This window comes from Dermacentor silvarum, chromosome 3, assembly GCF_013339745.2.
Source record: "Dermacentor silvarum isolate Dsil-2018 chromosome 3, BIME_Dsil_1.4, whole genome shotgun sequence".
NCBI classification, from domain to species: Eukaryota; Metazoa; Arthropoda; class Arachnida; order Ixodida; family Ixodidae; genus Dermacentor; species Dermacentor silvarum.
This window is the reverse complement of record NC_051156.1, coordinates 206687692-206709046: the sequence shown is the minus strand read 5'-3', so window position 1 is coordinate 206709046 and position 21355 is coordinate 206687692. Positions and strand designations below refer to the sequence as shown.

Here is a 21355-nt window from a genome sequence, read left to right as displayed (position 1 = left end):
AGACATTTTTTCGGTACCGTGAAATCCGAATTAACGAGGTTTTACTACAGCACTGAGTGCCATTCTTGAACGCCGACAGCCGCGACTTGTATCACGTGATCAGAGTGAGCAGGAAGCAGAGTTAAACAGTACTGGGTTTGTTTTCCTTCTGGTATTTCACGCGAGTATCGCACGTGTTGGCGCGCTTGTACCACCTTGGGCTGTACGGTACCTCGTCGTCCGAGTATCGCCGAACGACATCCTCGACAAACCCAATCACTTTAGGCCTCTTTGCAGGCAGGCGAAACATCACATCAAACGCCCGTTGACACACAGCAGCGTCGCATTCACTGTCGGTGTCGGTAGAATCATCACTGGACTTGGAACTTGTGTCCGAGTCGGAGCTGTCACTATCTAGTAGCATGAACAAAAGCGCACGGCGCATCGCAGCATCCATGCGGTCCATGTTTTCCATGTCTACTGCCCGCGACCGGAAACAGGCGACCATGACAGGAAGCAGAGGCGGGTGAAGGAAATACATCACGCGGACTTCCGGTGAAATCTGCCCATTTCGGCGGAGCAGATATTTTTGATCCACAGAGCGATCCGGAATCAGCGGCTGGTCCTAATCTGCCATTGGAACACACAACTCACGCTCCCATTCTGCCATTGGAATATACTTGCTCCACACAGAGCAGAAATACTTGATCTGTATCTACCATTGGTATTCAACATTAAACGAGTCGACACAATCAGCAGCTGGATGGAGGAAGGTGGTGGGCAGGGACAATGGCCTCCCCGCCATTATAGTTTTCTCACAACAGGTCTGCCATCCCCCTATCTTGATTTTTTTCATGCAACCCAGTTATAACAATTATCGGTTATAACAATGAAATTTTCATGGCACTTGAATATGGTTATAAGTGGGTACGACTGTATCATACTTTCTTAGTGTATTTTCCACAATATGTATATTAGTTATGTAACCCCTTTTCACAATGCTTCAATGTAAGGTGCTGTGAATAAATAAAAAAAAAATAATTAATGAAGTTTTTGTCTTAGGTATCCCATTTAGCTTTGTTTCGCCAACTGTCCATATAAATATAATACTTGCCATAAAATTTCAGTTGGGCCAACTTCCAAGAAGATGGTGCAACCAGTCTACGGATGTTTCACACATGAAAATTATCTCAGGAAAGGCTGGGAGCATGCAGAAAGTGTGACGTGACATTTACATGCGGCCAGACTAATAGGTACATTCAGGCACAGCACTTAAAGGTTTAAACTCATGTGCAGCAGCTCCGGTCACTCACCGTTGCTGCTCCCTTGCTGGCATCTCCGCCAGCTGCTGTGGCGGCATTAAGCCGCTGCTGCCCCACGCGGCCCTGGCCCTGCTGGTACTGCTTGACTCGCTTGGCGTGGCTTTTGCCAACGTAGTGGGCCGTCGCCTGAAGGCTACCGTTGAGCTTGGCATCGCACAGCTTGCAGTACAGCGCCTGGATCATCTCCACTGGAATGCCGTCCCGCTTGGCCGCCTCAATCGCTGCAGCCAGGCCATTTCTCGCACCGCTGCCACTGTTTGCATTTGTGGTTGGGGCTGCAGTTGCTTCAACCTTGATGGAGGTTGCAGCAGATGAGCTCGTGGTGGTGCCATTCGCTGTTGCAGTGGTCTGGGATGTGCCGTCACTCACTGCAGAGGTAGTGAAATGAGACCACAGTAGCTAAGCCAAGCCGCCCACATGCCATCATTCCTATGGAGCCACAGGGCCTATTAAAAGGACACTAAAGTGAAAAATAATTTGACCTCTACTAGTAATTTACCTTTCTGAAATACAAAAAAAAATAATAAAAGAAGCCTCTTTCCCCACGATAAGAGGCTTAGTAAGACAGAAAAAAACGCAAGAACGAAGCAAGGATGGAGATCACGTTTTGAAGTTCCCGTGCAAGCTTGCCGTGACATAATGAATTTTCACAACACCTGCTCGAGCCTATTTAAATTTTTATTGGTAAAGAAGGACTACATTGTATCCTAAAAGAGCTGAAGACTGAACTGAGCAAATTTCGAAGAATCTTTACTGCATCACAACAGCCCAAACACGAAATATGTAATACAGTAAAACCCCATTCGGATTTCACAAGACTGAAAAATATTTCCATATTACCCGAATTAACGAGGGTATCAAAGAGAACAATAAAGAAATGCTTACTACATCAACACACTTTAATTTACTTAAATCAATCAGCAAATTTTGTTTCTATTTTGCACAAAAGCTGTGTGGAAGCTGCAATTCTTGTCATCTCGTGACTAATTATTGCTCACAGCAGCAAAGGCCTGACAACTTCCTTCGCAGTGCGATCATGGCGCAAGACCCACGTTTTTATTCGAGACATGCTTTTTACTACCACCCATGCACATCCTTATTTTTTCAACAGTGAGCTGGTCAGCCGAATAGCTGGCAACAGATAGTTTGTCCATCGTGATTTAGCCAGGAGGTTGAATGCCAGTGTGCGGGGCCGCGGTAGAATTGCTCTTCATCCTCAACAGCTTCCGTAGTGTTTGTGGCGCTGCGGATGCATTGCACTGAGTCAAAACAAAACTACTGCTCGCTGCAACCGCTGCGGTCGCTATCAACACAATCGCATATGGTGATGAAGAAGTTTTAAAGGTACCCGGCTAATGTGCACAGAGTCAAAAAAAGTTCATCTGCCGTATTTCCCAATGTATAAGTCACTGTTTTCTTTCCAGCATTTGTCGACGGTGCATCTTATACAATGGTGTGATTTATATATGCATAAAACCATGCTTGCTAGCGCAACTAATACCCCAGTCAGATGGGCAAATTTAGTAACAATTCAAGCAAGTGCACTTTGCTGTTAGTGTCACTCGTAGGCTGTCAGATGGAGAAGTCTAGTGGCACTTGCCAGTGGGTGTATTTGAAGAACTAACTTCACTGTGCTGAAGTGAGTAACCTGGATAGCAGTGCTTCAAGAATATATAAATAAATGCTAACACTAGAGTCTGCACTAATTCTAAGACTACTTTTTCGTGATTTCAAACGTTATGAGCGTCTTTACAACGTCAGTGAAGCCAAAATAGCCTTGAAGCGCTCATTTTCGGAGGAGTCCGCCATTTTGACTATTCGGATTTTGGATACGTTCCGTGCTTGTATTGATATTGAAAACAAATAGATGTGTTAACGAGATTATGATATTTTTATTTTTATAGCAGGACTTCTAAATCAGCATTTCTTTTTGTAATTAAAGAGTAACCGTTTCTAAATCTCAAAATGCTAAGAATCATATCGAGCTCTATCTACAAATTTGAATTGTCATTGTCATCAATCCAAAATGATACTTCGTTTTGCCGTCTATCAGCACCACGCCGCTGAAATGACACTCAGCGAGGCGAAGTGCACTTGCCTGAAGTGTCGCTAAATTTGCCCGTCTGACCTGGGCATAATCAGGGTTCTCCCCATGGTGGGCGGCAGTGATTATGCCACCCACCACTCTGGCTGACCGCCCACCACCACCCACCTCTCGGGCTTCAAGTTTACTGTACTCGCGGTCAACTTTCTGCGCCTATGCAGTAGAAGCTACGAGCGTGAGGGGCTGGCTTCCACAAGCGCGCTGTTATAGGCAAGCGTGGACGCCAGCGGGAAGCAGCCGCAAATGCTCACGAGCCAGAAACACAGGCCGGGAAGCTGGCAGTAATCATGAACTATCGCGATTGGCACCCCCGTAATCGTGGATATGACCTTCAGCGCACCGACACCGATCATGTTGCTTGCGCTTACTGCACGCGATCTCCAGTTGTCATCGTCGTCATTGTGGGTTATTCCCAATGTGGTCACGGCTTTCTTCTCTTAATTTAATTATTGTTTACGATTTTAAGAACATGCATTTTTTCTCTTCGCGAGTTTGACACTAGTACAGCGCCTACATGTCCGGTTCATTTACGCTTTCTAAAAGTTCAGTTTTTCACCATGGTGTGGTGCCACTGAACATGCAGGCGAGACTACGAAGCCAAGGTATGCCTCGTGTACTCTAGCACTACCGAGGCATTGACGCGCAAACAAAAGCCTCGAGGGATTTGGAGTCGTGCTTTGTGCTGGAGATGGCTGTGAAAACAAAGGCTGCACAGCCATCTCTGCTGTAGCTTTTTGTAGCGTTAGCTACACTGGCCTAGCCAAGCCCGTTTCACGCGGCACATCAAGAGCCGTGCTGCGCATGCGCAAGGATCAGTGATGTCGCACGGCTTGCGCACCGGAGCCACCGGAGCCGCCACCTCTCGCGCACTCCGCCACCGCCGCGCGCGACTCACCGCCTGCCGGTCTGCGCATTCCAGAGGAGTGACGTCGTAGCCGTGGTAGACGCACTGGCGCCGGCGCGCGCTCGCTGCGCAGTCGCCGTCTGACACTGCGCTGGAGCCGCTGCGCTTCTGACTGGCGTTTGCCAGTGTGGTATAGCCATGGAGAAGGAGAGCGCAAATGCTGCTCAACAGCGCAGAAGAACGGAGAAGCTTGACTCATCGGATCCCGAAGTAGTTGCCTGGCAATTAGCGGTTGAGCGTAGGAGACAACCAGGAAAGCTAAGAATAATCAGCTGAACCTTTGCTAACGCTACGTATATCCTGGCATAGCCGAGCTAAGCCACTGCAACTTTTTTTTTCTTCAAAAGTGACCAGTGATGCCGAAGAACAACATACACAGCCGGAGGCGTCCGATAAGAACGCTGTTGAGCCCACAACATCGCCCATGTCGAAGAGACTGAAATCGAGTGCACATGATGGTGGCTGTTCAACCTCAAGCCTTGAAGCAACATGCAGTGCACCTAATACTGGTGAAGACAGCAAGCACGCATCAGTCTTCAACGCATCTTGGATCCGTAACCATCATTAGCTTTTCTATGACAACATCAAAGGCGGGATGTTTCGCAATCTGTGCATAAAATACAACAAGAGGCCTTTTGAGAAACCTGTATGGAACGAAGAGCCATGCAAGAGGATACGACTCGAAAGTGTTCGTAAACATGAAGCGTGCCAGTCGCACCGCGACGCTGTCACCCGTGAGGCAAACAGCAAGGTAGCCGTGTCACCGCTTGAGAAAGTGCAGTACCCGGTCTCTCACAATGCCATGAGGCACAGATTCGCATCAATGTATTACTTGTGTAAACACAGGATACCGCACAAAACGAACTTCGAGCCAATTCTCAGTCCGCTGTCTCTGCTTGGACTTGATGTGAAAACACAAATACAGCAGGAAATAACGCTACGTACTGCAGATAGAGATCTATTCAGGAGAGATGATTACCTGCCTGTCGGATGTCATGGAGGAGAAAGTCCTATGCGAACTTCGGCAGAGTGAGCATTATTCTCTTATGTTCGATGAAACAACCAACTGCGCAATTGTGGAGCAGCTGGTCATCCACTGCAGATACATTTTCAATGGGGAATTAAGAGTAAAATTCCTGTCCATGATTGATGTACTGGGCAGCCTTGAACCACATCTTAGTGATGAAAGACAATTAGCTCTCAATGATGCCAACACTGCATGTGCTGTAGAAGGTTTTATAACCAAGAAAGGTCTGGGGCCGTATTCTGTAATGCTTCGGTTTTCGAAGGATTCGGTTTGCGTGCAGCGATTGGTCGCCGCACGCCTTTGAGATGACAGACGAGGGATTCCGGTGACAATTCAGATTCTCAAAAGAGACAGCGCTCCGACTGTGCGAGGAACTTGAGTGTATTTTGGCCGCAACGCGAAGTTAGCGTACAACGTCCCACCTAGCGGCATAAATGGGTCAACCGAAGTAAACAAAATTCGTCAAGTCACTCACCGCCAGTACAACTCACACATGTTTCATGATGAAAAACGTAAACCTCATCAATACCATGAACAAATTATTTTTATTTACCAAGAAGCGCTCGTAAATTACTATATTTTTACTCGGTTTGTGACGTTCACTGCCACAAAAAGAAACCTTCGCACCGATTGGTCTCTGTCCTTTCACTTGTCTTCATTACATCAACGGACCGCCCCAATGTGACGCCACCGCCAAACCGAATCCTTCGAAAACCGAAGCGTTACAGAATACGGCCCATGCTCTTTGATGCCCTTCCGGGAATTGGAACTGACGGTGCACCTGTTCTGACTGGAAAAAAGGTTGGAGCAGTGAAGTTGGTAACTGAAAAGCAAAAAGGTCTAACAGCTCCCCAGAGCTTTCAGGCTGTATGAATTCATTGTGCAACACACAAGCTGAACCTAGAAGCATGCCAGGCAGCCAGAGCAGTTCCATGGGTCCGTAAATTTAAAAAACTGTTGCAGCAGCTGTACAGTTCGAACAGCTGGACTGAGTTCTGTGCAAAAAATTATGGAGTTAAAGATGGGAGAAAGATCACTGAGCCATCTGCCACACGGTGGCTGGGTGTTGGTGGGTCATGTGCAGCCGTCCACAATAATCTCTCGGCCAAAATGGTCAGCCTGTCTAGGGAGGCAGGAGAACACAGCGACATCAAGGCAACTGGACTGCTCAAGTTTGTGATGAATGTGAAGTTTATTGGGACCCTACTGATGAAGTGTGAGCTTCTCCAATTAATTGATAGGCTTTTGGGAACACTTCAAACATCATCACTGCATGTGGACCTTGGGCAGGGACTCATCAAATCATACATAAAGACACTGGAAACACATAACAACATTCAGACAAAGGTTAATAATTTTTGTGTCAGCCATGACATACAGGTGACAGTCACAGAAGAATCTGAGGAATGGCTCCATAGCACCAAAAGGGGCATTCATCAACAAGCTGGTAGAAAATATTAAGGAAAGGTTTCAAGACCACCCTATATTTCCCAGTTACTCTATTGTGTTTGCCCGCAGCAGCTACAAAGATATGGTGGGTGCCAACAGAGTCGAAATTGCAAATGCGCTTGAAAGGCTGTGCCCTACTCTTGGCAGAGTGGATTGCTTTTGCCAACTTGGTGCTTGAATGGAGCGCTTGCAAAAGCTGACAGCAGCGGACTTTTTGATTTTGTGGTGCACGATCTGAAAGAGCTGTTTCCTCTTACGGCGCACATAGCTGGGTCATACCTTGCACTCCCACCGCACATGGTAGACTGTGAGAGAGACTTCTCAGCTCTGAAACTTATAAAGACGCAACTGAGAAATCACCTCAAAGAGAAGTCATTGGACTGCCTCATTCGCATTGCGCATGAGGGGCCCAATATTGAGAGCTACCCATATGATACGGTAGCTGAAAAGTGGGCCAAGCTGAAGAATCGGAGGCTGAAAGTGTAGTATGTCCAGAAATAAATTCACTTGCATCGTTGTGCGATTGCACTCGAACGTCTGTTGCGTTGTCATTACCAGTATGCCCCCCCCCCCCCCCCCCGGTCCTCAGATGTCCACCCCTCAAAATTTTCTAGGGAGAACCCTGGCTATAACGCCCCCACAATGAAAGCCACTACTACAAAATGACCTGTACAACGAAGGATTGACAACATTCCGGCCGAATTCCTATCTTTCATATGTATTGTAAACACCTCACAACGAAGACTACGACAACGAATTGGTTTGTACAACTGAGGAATTTAGACATCCCCTACGGCTGATTTGTTGCTTTACAACAAATGCCGCATATCGGTGCCGCCACTTCCCTCTGCTGATGCCAGTAAGCTGCGCTCTGCCTTAGCGCTAGTGACACACTCGACGAGTGTGCCGAAGTCAGCGAGCGCTAAGTCCTGCTACACTGCTCCAGGAATTGCTCCGCTCATGCCCTAATTGTAGTAACGCAGGAGCAGATACAAGCACAGCTGACGATGAATACATCGCAGTTGATGACGGCACGATGATGTAAAAGAAACTGACAACCAACAATGTCTTCAAAGCCATCTAAGGTGCAAAGGATGCAAATGTCAACAAAGGCAACAGTACTAAAGAGCTTATAAATGTACGAAGAATTTTCATGCCAGGGACTCGATAGTGGCTTTCTCGACGATGTGCCGTTTTAACTTGCGTTGCTCCAGCATCTCGCCATGGAGCATGCTTTGTACCTCGGTACAAAAAGATAGGCTGCAGTTGCACATTCCGTGATTTGAAGTACGCACAAGATAAATGACGGTTGATTTCACCAAGATCTCATGAATTCATGTTAAATAAAGGTTTTCACTTGTTGAACATACTTAGCCTGTTCTAGTGGGAGGTACAGTACGCAATTTTTACATTTAAATGACCTGTGTAACAAAGGATTCTGGGGGTCCCAAGCACTTCATTATAAAGGCATTTAACTATATGTTCGTTTTATTATGAGCACAAGAAACCGTGCGCGGCAGCATTCTGAAAGAAATAGAATCTCGTATTAACAGTTCAGCGACTGTTGGTACAGATGTTAGCTCCTAGGGCTCATCGTGTAGGCAGCGCTACAGCAACTGTGAAGGCAATCAGTGTGGCCACAATGATATAGGTGCCTCCGTCATTGGAGGCCAAACTATAGTTTGCAGTTTAGTTTGCTTTTCCTTATAGAAAGGTTACACCCATGGAATTGACGCAATAAATAACTAAAGGGTGACAAAATCACTTTTATTCTTGCGCCATGGCGCCCGACATATGCCCGTTACAAAAAGTGTATCATCATCATCAGCTTCCCGCGTGAGAAGTGGCAGAGGTTCCAGCTTCCGGTTTCCATTTGCTTTTTGTATGCGTGTGTTCAGGCTGGTTCAGCTGTGTTGTGATCATTCATGTGTTCGTTTCGAGCAGGCCCCATCGCAGAGGCAATGCCAGTGATGTGCCTACAACGTCGAATTACAGCACTTTGTGTACGGCCTGCCCAAAATGCTTGTCAAGCGCAGCGCGGTCTCGGACGTGAAAAGGGTTACTTCTCACATCACCGAAAGTGGAAGTGGCAGTGTGTGGTGGTTGAAGGGCATAAAATGACTTGTCGCCGAAAGCTGCCAAACTGGCCTCTCCAATTGTTCGCTTCTCTCGGAAACGCAAGGGAGACCGTTGAGTACTGAATGAACTCAGCTTTAGGCACCATGACCACAGTGTGTGTACGCGTCAGTAGTATCTGGTACCACAAGACCACCACAACAGGTTTTGGTGACGAAATAGGTAGCCTTTTTGACATCCAAAGCCGCGCAAACGCGCGTTTTGAAATGGCTGTATCATTACCTAACATAATTAAATATTCAGTGCGCTCTCCGTGAACTAAGACTCCATAATGCTAAGGGCTATCCAATAAATTAATAAAAAAAGGGCAATAACTTTGTCAGCACTCCTTTACCTGCTAGTTTACATTTGTAGTAATGTGCAAGAATCAATCTGCCTCTGCACCGCTAAATTTGCCTCCACACTGCAGAATGGTGACATATCAAATGGGAACATCATACATAAAGGTCAATGGGCCACGAAAATACGACATAGCAGACGGGAAAATGCAACATTCAGGAACGTATCAACAGGGTTCCACTGTGTGCAGTTCTAAAAGATACGCAGTCAACGCAGTGACGCACGGCAGTAAACACAAAAAAAGGCTATAAAGGCACATTAGGGCACAAAGCGTTACGAAGTTCCTGTTTTTCTTGTATGGTTTCCATTAATGACTACGGCGATGCAGACTCAAGTCACTTCATTTTGGTTAGACACTAACGGCTCCTTTGCTCTCTTGCATTGCACACTTGTGGTGCTCCACGCTCACCATGTTCCAAAGATAGTCCGAATAACTGGAGTGTGGTCAAATATGTCTTAATAAACGAGATCGACGCCATTAAGTAATGTATACACCTGCGGCTACCAGAGGAACAAGTACAAATTATCCGATTTTCCAAATTAATGAAGGTCAAATTACTGAGGCTTTATTGTATATGTAATATACGATGTAAAGATACAATGGCTCGTTCTCTTCCTGCGATTGGTGTGGTTCCCATAGGTGAAAGCAGCCAGGAGAAATTTGTTAATTCTTTTATGAGTGGCATAATCATATCTAGCTATATTCTTATGAGACATCAGATCCGGATCTTTGAGAATAACTTTAGTTTTCAATTTAAGTATTTTCTGTTTCCCAACCTTCATACTTTTTAAGGCCACCACAAGCAGGCATCGAACCTGCGACCTCGTGCTCAGCAATGCAATGCCATAGCCACTGAGCCACCATGACAGATGCCCTCTCGCATTGTACATGTGGACATATTACATTGATGTTCACTGATAGTAAATTAGTTACACCGCAGTCAAACACTACCACAACCAAGTGTTCTGTGTATCTTTTGAAGCAACATTAAAGCTAGCACCGAAATCACCTTCAAAAAGCCATGAGGGTTAAAGAGAGATGCTCTGCACAAAAGTGTTCAATGGCACTAGATGTTCAAAGGGAAAGATACTTGTTAAATATCATAACGGGCAAGATCGCATGTTACTGAGACACACTGCATGTAAAATAGGGTAATGGCCAAAGATCTGTACCTCATAAAGAGGAAAGACGAGTAAGCCAAAGCTCAAACAGCAGCCAGGGTGGAAGCAATGGCCGTTGGATAAGTATTTTGTCCTTGTGTGAAACGACCGCTACAATATCAGCAAGTCAGAACTCACATGTCCCGAGTAACCATTGCTTAAACACGAATTTGGTGTTCCATCTCATATTCTCACAACTGTACAACATGCTGGAAGGGCAGCCGACACCTTCTGCGCTTACCTGGCATTGAATTCGTGCCATCAGAGCCGGTCTTCTGGGTGTTGTTCACCGTGCTGTTGGCAGCAATGGCATCACTAGCATCGAGAGGCTCCTTCTTGACTTTGACCCCAACGGGGTATGGGCTGAACTTGGGCGGCCGGAAGAGTGGGCGAGAGCGCATGGCACCGGGACCTCGCATGAAGTGTGGCGGCGGAGGAGGGGGAGGGGGCCCAAACACCCGCAGGGGGGGCCTCATGGGCCTCATGTGGTCCGCACCGCGAAAGGCACCTGGTCCCCCAGGGGGCATGGGTGGCCTACCCCCAGGAGCAAAGCATGGCGGCCCTGGCGGGAAGTGGCCATAGGGTCCACCAGGGGGCGGTGGTGGTGGCGGTGGAGGCATCACTCCTCGGAACATTGGGCGCGGGGGCCGCGCAGGCCGTGGAAAGGCTGCGCACATGCAGGAACGCAATGCAGGTGAGCGAACAAATCCATCATTTTACTTGGAGGCAACAATGTAAAAGCCGGCTAGAAATGTGCAGGAAACCCACACCAGTGAATGTATAACAGGCTCTTAAGGCCACTTTAAAATAAATTAACAAGGAGTTACACAAGTGAGACCTGTGGTATTTAGTAATAGTTTTGTGCTAAACTAAATGGCGCAAGGCATGCAGGCGCCTTAGCAGGATTAACCGCCACGTGCATCTGTATATATACCTATCGCAGACTAATAAACAGCTTTTGTGTACCAGTGCTGGGGCTTTTCACTTCGCAGTTCTCCGGCTCTCCCGACGTAGTCGGGCAGGGCATGGCGGCGGATACAAGACCAAAATGCTGACTTCAAAAAAAGATTATCAAAAACAATTTCAATTGAGCCGATTGAGAGCTAGCTTTTTCACGGCTTAACCAAAAGACTTTTTTTCTGAATTTTGCATAGGGATTTCACGTGTAACACCTCGCTCAATTATTTCAAACTGGCTTTAAGCTTGCTATACATTAAATGGCGTTGCCTTCCCTCACATTTTTTTTTATTTAGCTTATAACAAGGGAACAAAACAGTTGCTAAAGCTGGATCCAGCCATAGGGCAAATTGACAAGCTGCTGAATAGAATTGAATTGAATTCAGGGGTTCTACGTGCCGAAACCATGATTTGATTATGAGACACGAAGTAGTGGGGGTCGCCGGATTAATTTTGACCACCAGGGGATCTTTAACGTGCCCTCAATGCACGGGACAGCCGTTTTTGCATTTCACCCACATCGAAATGCAGCAGCCGCGGCCGGGATTTGATCCCGTGACCTTGTGCTTAGCTCATACACCATAGCTGCTAAGCCACCGTGGCAGGTGACAAGCTGCCGAGGGGGACGCACTCACTACCGATTTTTACCGCAGCTGTATAGACCATTCACACCATCGAAACGAAGACTGGCTTCAAAGCGTTGCAGCATGTCATGAAAGCTTCATGCCTCAATGCTCTTTAGTTTTATCAGCATGCGCTCCTGCAGTCCAGTGGCAAACAAGGCAGTAATCGTAATCAAACTTAATGTGAATATTCAATAGCAGCCTATTCTCTTCGGCTAATGCCAGAAGGTTACTGAATAAGCCCCCATCCCCAGCACTTTGACAATTCCAATTTATTATAAATATTTTTCTTAAATACCACAAGTTTATGCAGTCAACCTCTTCGTAGTTAGACATCCTTGAATAATGCTGAGTTATGCAAGTGATCTTGCAGTCAAATTAAGCAAGGTTTTTGAAATAAAATGGTGCTTTTCTGGAACCTTCGAACAGAGTTGAACAAAGAAAAAAAGTATCTACATCAATTCACTGAAAATTAACTGCAGTTCCATGCTACATTGTTTGTTATGGCTTTGGCTAGACTGAAATGTGGATGGTAACACGAACCTCTGACAATAACCAAAAGCAATAACATAGTAACCCGCTCAAGACCTTGGCTTATAAAAATAGTATAGAAAAAAGTTACTCAACCTGACCACAGAGAAAGTAAAACATGCCGGAGGTCTGGTGGTATAAAGACATCATGAGAAGAACATTACTTTTTTAAGGCAATAAAAAATACTTCCCGCTTTGATGGTAAATTAGCATGAACCACCATCTTGGAAACTGAGGATACAGCAGGAAGGCAGAAATAACATGCTTCGTGACACTATCCACCAAACTGCTTTAATTAAGAAGAATGTTCACAAAATCTATCCATCAGAACCTGAATTCAAAACCAAGTGATGAACTGCACCATGGAGGGACATGCACAGAGGCATAAGCAAATATAATGTAATGATTCCTTTCACACAACTTTATTTGCTTCGTATCCACCTCCCACAACTGGCTGATTCTGTTAATATTGGCAGAACACCACAAAGACTTCTGCCAAAGCTCAACGTGGGAAAAGAATTGAACAGAATTGTTGCATTAGCCTAACCTGCATTTGTGCTGAAATAGTGGGGAATGTGGATATTTCAAATTTTCTAACAAATTAAATACTGTTCGGTTCTAATTCAGTCTCTGAATAGAAGAGTCACTATTAACAAAATATGGATATTTTTCAAGTTGCCTTCAAATACATCAAATCGTCAAATGTAATAGTGGCTCCATGAACTCCGACCATATTGACTACTGAAAAAGTGAGTTTTCTTGCTCTGCCAGTGTTACTGATGACTCCAATTTAGTCTCAAACGTATGCACATATGCTAAATGGCCCACAAGACCACCTTATTAAACTTACGACAATGCATGGCCCTACATGCTCTGAAGAGTCCTGAATACATTAACAGTTTGCTTATTTGTTCACAATGCTCTATTTGTGCTTTTCATAAACCACACTACAAAATGGGCAATGTAATGACAAGAACTTGCTAAAGCTGTTGACATTAATGGTGAAAATGGCTGTCGATTATTCAAAATGTATCAATAGTTGATTCAATATTCAATCAAGAAACAATAAATGTCCCACAAATCTGTCGTCAAGGAAAGAAACACAAATTGCTCTACTTACAATAAAAGCTGCATCGTCAGGACAAAAGAAACAGAAAATATCCCACTCGCAACAAAAGCTACATCAAGAAACAAAAACTGTCCCACTTACGGCCAAAGCTGTGTTGTCGAGAAAAGAAATGGAAAGTGTCTCACTTACATTTGGCTTAAGCAGAAGTGATGGCGCAGTCAATGAAAGAAGCACACACAGAAGCAACCCTAGACCCACACTAAGCTTTCTCCAGTAGTTGTCCTGACTTACACTGCAATGCAGCTACGATGACAAGCAGTGCTTTGGTAATGTGGTTTAAGACATGTTACTGCTACCAGAAGACTGGCACTCCGCTTCTAACACCCGTAAGCATCACAGCAGGGGCTACAACATGATGTGGGTGGCGCACGGCCACATGCCGCTAGCAAGTGTGGCGCAACTTACCAACGGCTTCACTTGAGGACACACAAATAGCCTAGATTTTGTTCCTGCCGCCCAGTCGTGGTGCATATGCGAGGTGCAATCTGTCAAAAGTGTTATCTTTGCCGTACTTTGGCAGGGAGAAAAGGGGAGGGCACATCTATATATATCTGGCCCTCTTCAACTTGACGATGCACATCTGTCGCGCCTCAGCCTATGCACCGCTCAAAATGCAGGTCTTTCATTTGCGTGTTATTTCTTGTTGGCCGTCTTTCGCTCCCTTAGACACTTTTTTGAAGATTACTTCAAAGCGGATTTTTGCGGACGCGCCCAGTGTGGTCTTGGATGAGGCTCTCGGCGATCAAAAATAACTTGGGCTGCGAGGTCAGGAAGTAACTGAGAAAAAAATCAAGCGGTTTCGTATACAGGTACGGAATGAAACATGCCGGTAAACGCGGCGGTTATGGCCTTCACAAAAATGAATACCGGCCATTACTCTTCGTGCTCAAAGTAGTCGGAAGTTCGGAAGTGGAAATGAAAGTTTCGTGCAGTCAAATGTCAAGAGAGCGTTGAGACAGCGCACAGCGATTCACGCATTGGACTCGCACAGTTGCGACAAAATTTAAAAAAAAATAATAATAAAGCGTTCGCGCACCATTCCCGCCGCTTCGAGAGAACAGAAACCGGATTTCAAAGCCAGACCATGCGCGGAACCAAACTATCCGCTGGTATTTAACGCCCGAGTGGGTTTAACCACGCCGCTCGTAAATCGAACAGCTAACGCGGATGAATGACAACCGAGAAAGGGTTCGACGCAGGTGACACACCTCGTTTACCGCGAGAGCGCTGTAGTGGTAGGCGTGCTGTATGGTGGCTCAGAATCATTTAGCACGGACGCGATTGTTCGTGCTGCACAATTTATGCAGTCAAGGGAGAAATCAATCATGCTTGGGTAGAACAACTGGAAGGCTCCGTAAGAAATAGGCAAAACTAAACTTTTGTAAAAGTGCTACACGGTTGGCAACAAGCATTCGTCTTTTCAGATCGAAACGGCGTACCTTCACGCATATTTTTTTCGAAGTGAACTATCGGCTGGACTTTCATCCCACAAGAATGATTGCTCTTCAACGTTAGGCTTAGTTACGTGCGGTCCGGCCAAGCAACAGCAGGCTACCGCGGCACCGGTGAATGGCACGGACGAAACCACTTACCTGGAACTCTCATAACCATGCTGGGTTTTACGCTTGCGTAACACAACAGGCAAATATGAAATATGTCAACTTGCACGCATTTTCCACTATTTTGGATTAACAACACGAGTTTCCAACTTGCCGGCTTCGCGCACCCGGTAAAACAGCAACGGCGTGGTAAAAAGAAATAAAAGGTAAATAAATACACTAGCCGCAACCGTGTGGAGGCGCTGCGATCGGAACCGCAATATTTTTTATTTTTCGTTCGTCTCCAATGGTGCTTTGAAAGATTGAAGTCGTTGTTTGATTAGCAAGTGATGCCAACTGCTTTGACTGAATGAAGACGAAATCGCGTCCCTTGTGTCAAACTTGTGTGAAAACTTATTAATTCTGCCTTGAAGTTCACTGAAGCCTCTAGTAGTGGAGGGAAGGTGGGTGCGTTTACAGCGGTGTGTGCTGAGAGACGTCGTCGGTGGTTATGTAATGACGGCACAAGTACTACATACATTGTAAATTTCCGTGTGAAGACAGTCAATGAAGCTTCGGTCGACGCACCCTCCGCAGGCACTTTGTACGCGTCGGATGCATTAACGCTAACAGCGCACGCTGTGGAAACACCCTTGAGTTCAAAACTGCGTAATCAACTTCACCGACGTGCTACTGGCCCTGTGTTACAGCGGCCTCTCTGTCTGTACGAGAAAAAAAGAACCGCAAGAAATCTAAATGTCTCGACGAGACTCTGACGACGCCGCAAGCAGTCCGCATGTGGCGGACAGCGACGACAACGAGTCCGGGGAATTCGAAGGCGCCGTCGGCGGCGTCGCGGCACACCCAGCGCCGTCTCCATGGGCTGCATTCCCCGATCTCATCAGAGTCCGCACAAGCCCAGGAGGAACAGGCAGCATGGGAAGCGAAGGAAATCTTCAACACAGCGAAGGGCAAGGCGACAACCCCTCAGGCCCTCGCGTCAGAAATGCAAACCCTCCTGACGTTTCGCTTCACGCTCGCGAAGGTGCGCCAAGCGACGACGTCAACCTTCTTAATTTCATACCTAGCTCCCACCAGCGAGTCGGGGGCGCACTTCCCGACATGGCTGCGGAATCGGAACTCAGACACACCATGCAAGCTTCGTCTTCCCTTTCGCCTGCGGCGCGGGAGCACATCGCCGAAGTGCGTCCCGACTCTGCGCGGCTCACCGCACGACGCCGGGTCGTCGTCGCGCCGGGGCGGCAGCGACCAGCCAGGCACGTTGGCCAGCATGGCTGCTAATGTCCAAAGAAGTTCAGCGATCTGCCGCAGCGGCCGACCGTCCTGTGGCCGAGACAACTGTCCCGACGCCGTGGATGCGGCCGCGCTGCGAGAGTCCAATGCCGCGCTCACGCGCCGTTTGTCCGCGAGTGAGAGCCGAGTCCGCGACCTTGAAAGCCAGCTGCGAGACTTGCGCGAACGTGAAACGCGTAGCGAACGCAACTTCCAACTCGTCGTGAACGAGCTGCACGTTGTTCGTGAATCGCTGATGGCCCTCGAGCATTCGTCTAGGTCTCTTGCCGAAAGATTCGAGGCGAACATCGGGGGCGGTGCAGCTACCGCAAGCGCCAAAGAAGCGAGCGCCAAGGCAACCGGCCCTGACGCATCTCATGGATCCTGTGTTGAAGACCGGCTGACCAGCATTGAAGCTTCTCTAGACAGACTTTGCTCGAGAATGTCAAGTCTTTCTGGCCGCACAGATATGGTTCCAGGATCAAACGTCCCCACCCCTGCTGTCCAGTCACTTACAAAGGACGAGGTAACACAAGCAGTGCAGGAGGCTCTACGCAGGCAGTCAACACAGCAGAAATCTCTGCTTGAGGATGAGCGAAGACGTCTCATGCAGTCATTTGCCGAATCCTTCCAAGTTGCCATCTCGCAGTTCCTTCAGTCACTTAACTCGGACAACTTGGACAGTTAACTGTGCGTGTGAACTGACATGTTGTCTAGTTTCTCTATCGTGAATGAAAGAAAAACTTTCTGATTCTTTCATATATACTGTTACTCCACACGTAAAAGCTGTAGAAGCACCGAATACACTGGAACAAAGTGGTGCGTGGCTTGTAAATGTAGGAGGTTGGTTTTCTTCTGATCAACAGGATATATTTTTTTCCTTCTTAGTGATAATGTGAGCCAACAGCATGGTAATGTCTTTGTAAAAGAAGGAAAATGGTTCTTCTACAGCAAAAAAAAGAAAAAAAAAGCTATGTAGCCACAGGCAGTATTGTTTGATTTTAGCGAAATTGGTGCACTTGTATGGGGGAATACCAGATATTGCACCCAAGCTGTCTTCCGGGCAAACAGCAATTCGCACTGAGGTTCTCAACAGATTTAGACGGGCAAACAGCAATTCGCACTGAAGTTTTCGGCAGATTTAGAAACTATAAATTAACATTTGTGGCCCTTCTAGACACTGACAGGCAGCTACCAGAGACTTGTAGCCAGCTTTAAAACATGTAGGCTTACTCCAGATTTATAGATCACTGATAGCTGAGGATACTGGAGTATAAATTCAGCAGTGCTTGAGAGGCCTAGCACACTTGCTGCAATAGTGGTAGCTGTGAAATACACTGTCTTGGTATTGCATACTTGCACACACCTGCACATTTATGAATATTGGGCATGCATTTGTTTTATTGCCAGAAAGTGTCGTTTTCCCACTAGTGTTCTGAATGTAGTGGCAGCACACTGCTCTTTTCACCATCAGTGCTCATATTGGAGCACTACCACACCTGTGAGCCGCCTCTATGATGCATCTGTATAGGGAGGCCTATGCTCAAGCATAGCTGTTGCAACTTTTCTGGCTCCAGTGTGGCTAAAAGGTTGTATTCACTTCAATTTTACTAAGCTTATTGCAAGTTAAAGCTATAGCCATATCCTTAGTCACATTCAGAGGTGTCATGTTCACTGTACACCAATTGGCTAAGCCACTATAAAGGAAATTCCTGAGCATAATTTGCGTGACACTGATGAAATGCTGACCACTAGAGTGAATTAATGAGAGATGTTCCATCACATTTGCATCACATCGCATTGAGAGTAATTGATGATGAATGAGGCAACCTGACCTTGGAATACTGACATCAAATATGCTGTCAGTGCTGCGAGAGTTGACATCAGCTGTAGTTTGTTGCAATGTCTTTTGAATCTCGCCAAGCACAGGCAACTGTGTTGCACCTTACTCAATTGTGGAAATATAAATCTTTGCACTGATGCCAGCAAATAGTGTTGGCTAAAGCACTTTTTATGTGCACACTCGGGCACAACACAACCTGCACATGGTGTTTCGTTTCACACAGTACAGCACATTTGGCACAATAATGCTTAGTTTTATCACTCGCTACAATCAGTAAAGCCACATCATAGTGCGCATGCAGGTCTTTTTATTTTATCTTTGCTAGGGGGGCATTTCCACCTGAAACTTTCATGTCTCTTGCTACTTGAAGGTGCCAAGGGAAAAACATTGAGTGACTCTAGTGAATGCTACTAGTGTCTATCGATTATGCTTCAATAAATGATGCATGAACAAGGGAAGTCTGAGCCCAGAGCCTGCTTCAACTTGGGGACCTGTCCTTTTCAAGGCAGCAGCTGCTTTTCATTAGCAGTGCTAGGGGGAGGGGCGCCCATATATAAACACCACCTGGCACACTGACAAAAGAAAGTCCTCCTGTTGAAATGTTGACTCTAAGCTGAGGCTTTCGTTGCTCACCCAGCATTGATCAGTTGCAGTCTCCATCTCCTTTGAACCCTACCCTTTGTCTAGCTTACTTTCACATTTTGAGTAACAAACATAGGGTGAGCACACCATCATGTAGGTGGTCATTGTAGTTCACTATTGACACTCACATGTTTGTACTTCGGTGTATACACTGTCGAGTCACTTGAGTGATGTTCATGTTAAAATATTCACAGCTATTAATGCAGTGGTGAAAGCGCCAGGATAATGTAACAATTCTATTCCAATTCTTTTTATTTTTCATCTGTGGTGCAAACGGCACTCCACCTACGTTATCACCAGGATCAGTGTATCATGTGCAGTTGATGATACGAATAGAATTGATCAAAATGAATCGCTACATTATACCGTCCCAGGCCTGTTGGTTCCACCTTACCATTTTACAAGCCTGTTCTCGTAAAACAAATTCCTTGTGCTACAAGGAACTACGGCTGCAACTGAAAGCATTGCCAGGTCAGAAAAAAACATCATTGGGGGGAAGAAAGAACTGATGAGGGCCATATTTCGTAACATTTCTTTCATTTTCCATTCTTTTTAACGTTTGCCAGTGGCTTGCATGCTGTCGCAGCACTGCTATTGCCAAGGTCAGCAACTCCATGCAACAGGTGACAGTGGAATCTAAGGAGGAGAATCATCATAGTACAGTCTTGGAAAACTTATTACTACTTACTTCACATAATTACTTGAAAAATGCTGATGTTTGTTCACTGCATATTCAGCCGTTTAAACAATTTGCAGCCACAAAACACGGCATCAAAAAAGAAATTGCACGAGTGTTGCTTTACTTGTTAGCATTTCATTCTGGCCCAATAGTGCATGCTTTCCCTAAGCCTTGTCTTGTATTTACAACTATGAAAACGTACAATTCTTGCAGTTTCACAAGTCTCATTTCTGCTATGATTTAGATTTTACCTGTGTGTAATTTGACCTACAGGCATGCCAGAAACTTTGCTAGCCAACTTTTCTCTGCTAGAACAAAGACTTAAAAGCAGACCGTTTCATTTTAGGCTGATAGGTGCTGCTGTATTAAACACGCTTATTACCTAATATGAATAGTTCATTTTTGCACATGGTGGTTATCAGTGTTAGTGTAATGACACAGTGCGTGATGTATCTTGGCCCATCTTTAGCTGTTTTTAGACTTGCCATAGCTGCCCTGCATGCAGTGAAGTGGTTAGAAAATTTTCATGTCAATAGCCCAAGGTTATGGTGTCACAGTGCATAATTAAACCTGCCTACGTGCATCTGTACAGGTTGTGCTGCTACTACCAAACATGCCCTTTAGATTACTGCCTGGAGGTTCACACTGTAATGCATTAGTTTTTACGCAGGGGCTTTTTTATTTATGTTCTGTCATTTCCCTTGGAAATCTCGAGGCAACTTTTGATTGTGACTACATGGGACTTGCACAACGATGGTATTCTTGCTTTGGAAATGTGCCACAAATAAAAAAAATTTTAGAATCGTCTCGCGCTGCTCTTTCGCTGCAACGTGTCTTGCTGTTGCACCGTGCGTATGGTGTGCACTTTATTAAGCAAGCACTTTTTTGCGTTTCAATGCAACACATTTACTCTTTGAAGTCAAGGTTTTGACGGGAACCCGTCTGGTCGGGAGGCATCATGAAGAAGGGTATAAAGAAGGACACCGACCACTGAAAGAATACAAGACAATATGTTTCGGCTCCCCTGGCGGGAGCCTTGTTCACAATGTACAAAAAAATACGTTTCGGCTCCCCTGACGGGAACAAGGCTCCCGTCAGGGGAGCCTAAACATATTGTCTTGTATTCTTTCAGTGGTCGGTGTCCTTCTTTTTACCCTTCTACATTTACTCTTTGTTTAGAAAATGTCTGTTGTAAATGTCTCGTCCTGAATGACTAATAGATAAGAGCATCGAAGGAAACAAGGCATAAAAGTACATGTTAGTAAACTGCCACAGAACCACAGGCTTTCGGGGGAACATTATTGAATAAAGAGACTAAATCAGTTTACCATTTGGATTAACGATTCGCCAAAAACTCTTGTTTGCAGTTCAATGGAATACGCTCTGTCATTAGTGTAGAAAATAAAGGCACAATCTTTCCCTTCTTGAATTGCATCGCCGTGTTAGTGTAGGCATGGATTTTGAGGACCGTACGATTCGCACGTTTTGGCCGTTTTTATACAGTGTAGTACAAAATCAATAAAATTTGCACAGTTGATCCTGCACTTACATTGAAATACAATATAATCCTTTATATTCTTCTCTCTCTCTCTCTTTTCTGTTAATGAACAATTAACTAGTTCCCAAGCAACTGCCAAAATCTGTGACATCCCAAAGAATTTGACTCAGATTTGACAGTGGCTTGCAATGTCTCCACTAC

At 45.8% G+C, this 21355-nt stretch overlaps 1 protein-coding gene and 1 pseudogene across 3 annotated transcripts in view; one reads left to right on the top strand and one right to left on the bottom strand.

The window, feature by feature from the left end:
• The window catches only part of LOC119446549 (zinc finger matrin-type protein 3), a 49704-nt gene extending 34297 nt beyond the window's left edge, over nucleotides 1-15407 (bottom strand). Inside the window, exons 1-3 of one of the 3 annotated variants that reach the window (XM_037711003.2) lie at nucleotides 15254-15407; nucleotides 10663-11088; nucleotides 1293-1669 (exon numbers count right to left, since the gene is read on the bottom strand). In XM_037711003.2, coding sequence (XP_037566931.1) covers nucleotides 1293-1669; nucleotides 10663-11088; nucleotides 15254-15272 — 822 coding nt within the window. In that variant the 5' untranslated portion in view covers nucleotides 15273-15407. The other 2 variants (XM_049664207.1, XM_049664208.1) reach the window with 2 other exon arrangements.
• Nucleotides 15408-15505: 98 nt separating this feature from the next.
• On the top strand, nucleotides 15506-20460 carry LOC119446550 (uncharacterized; annotated as a pseudogene).
• The last annotated feature ends 895 nt before the right edge of the window (nucleotides 20461-21355 follow it).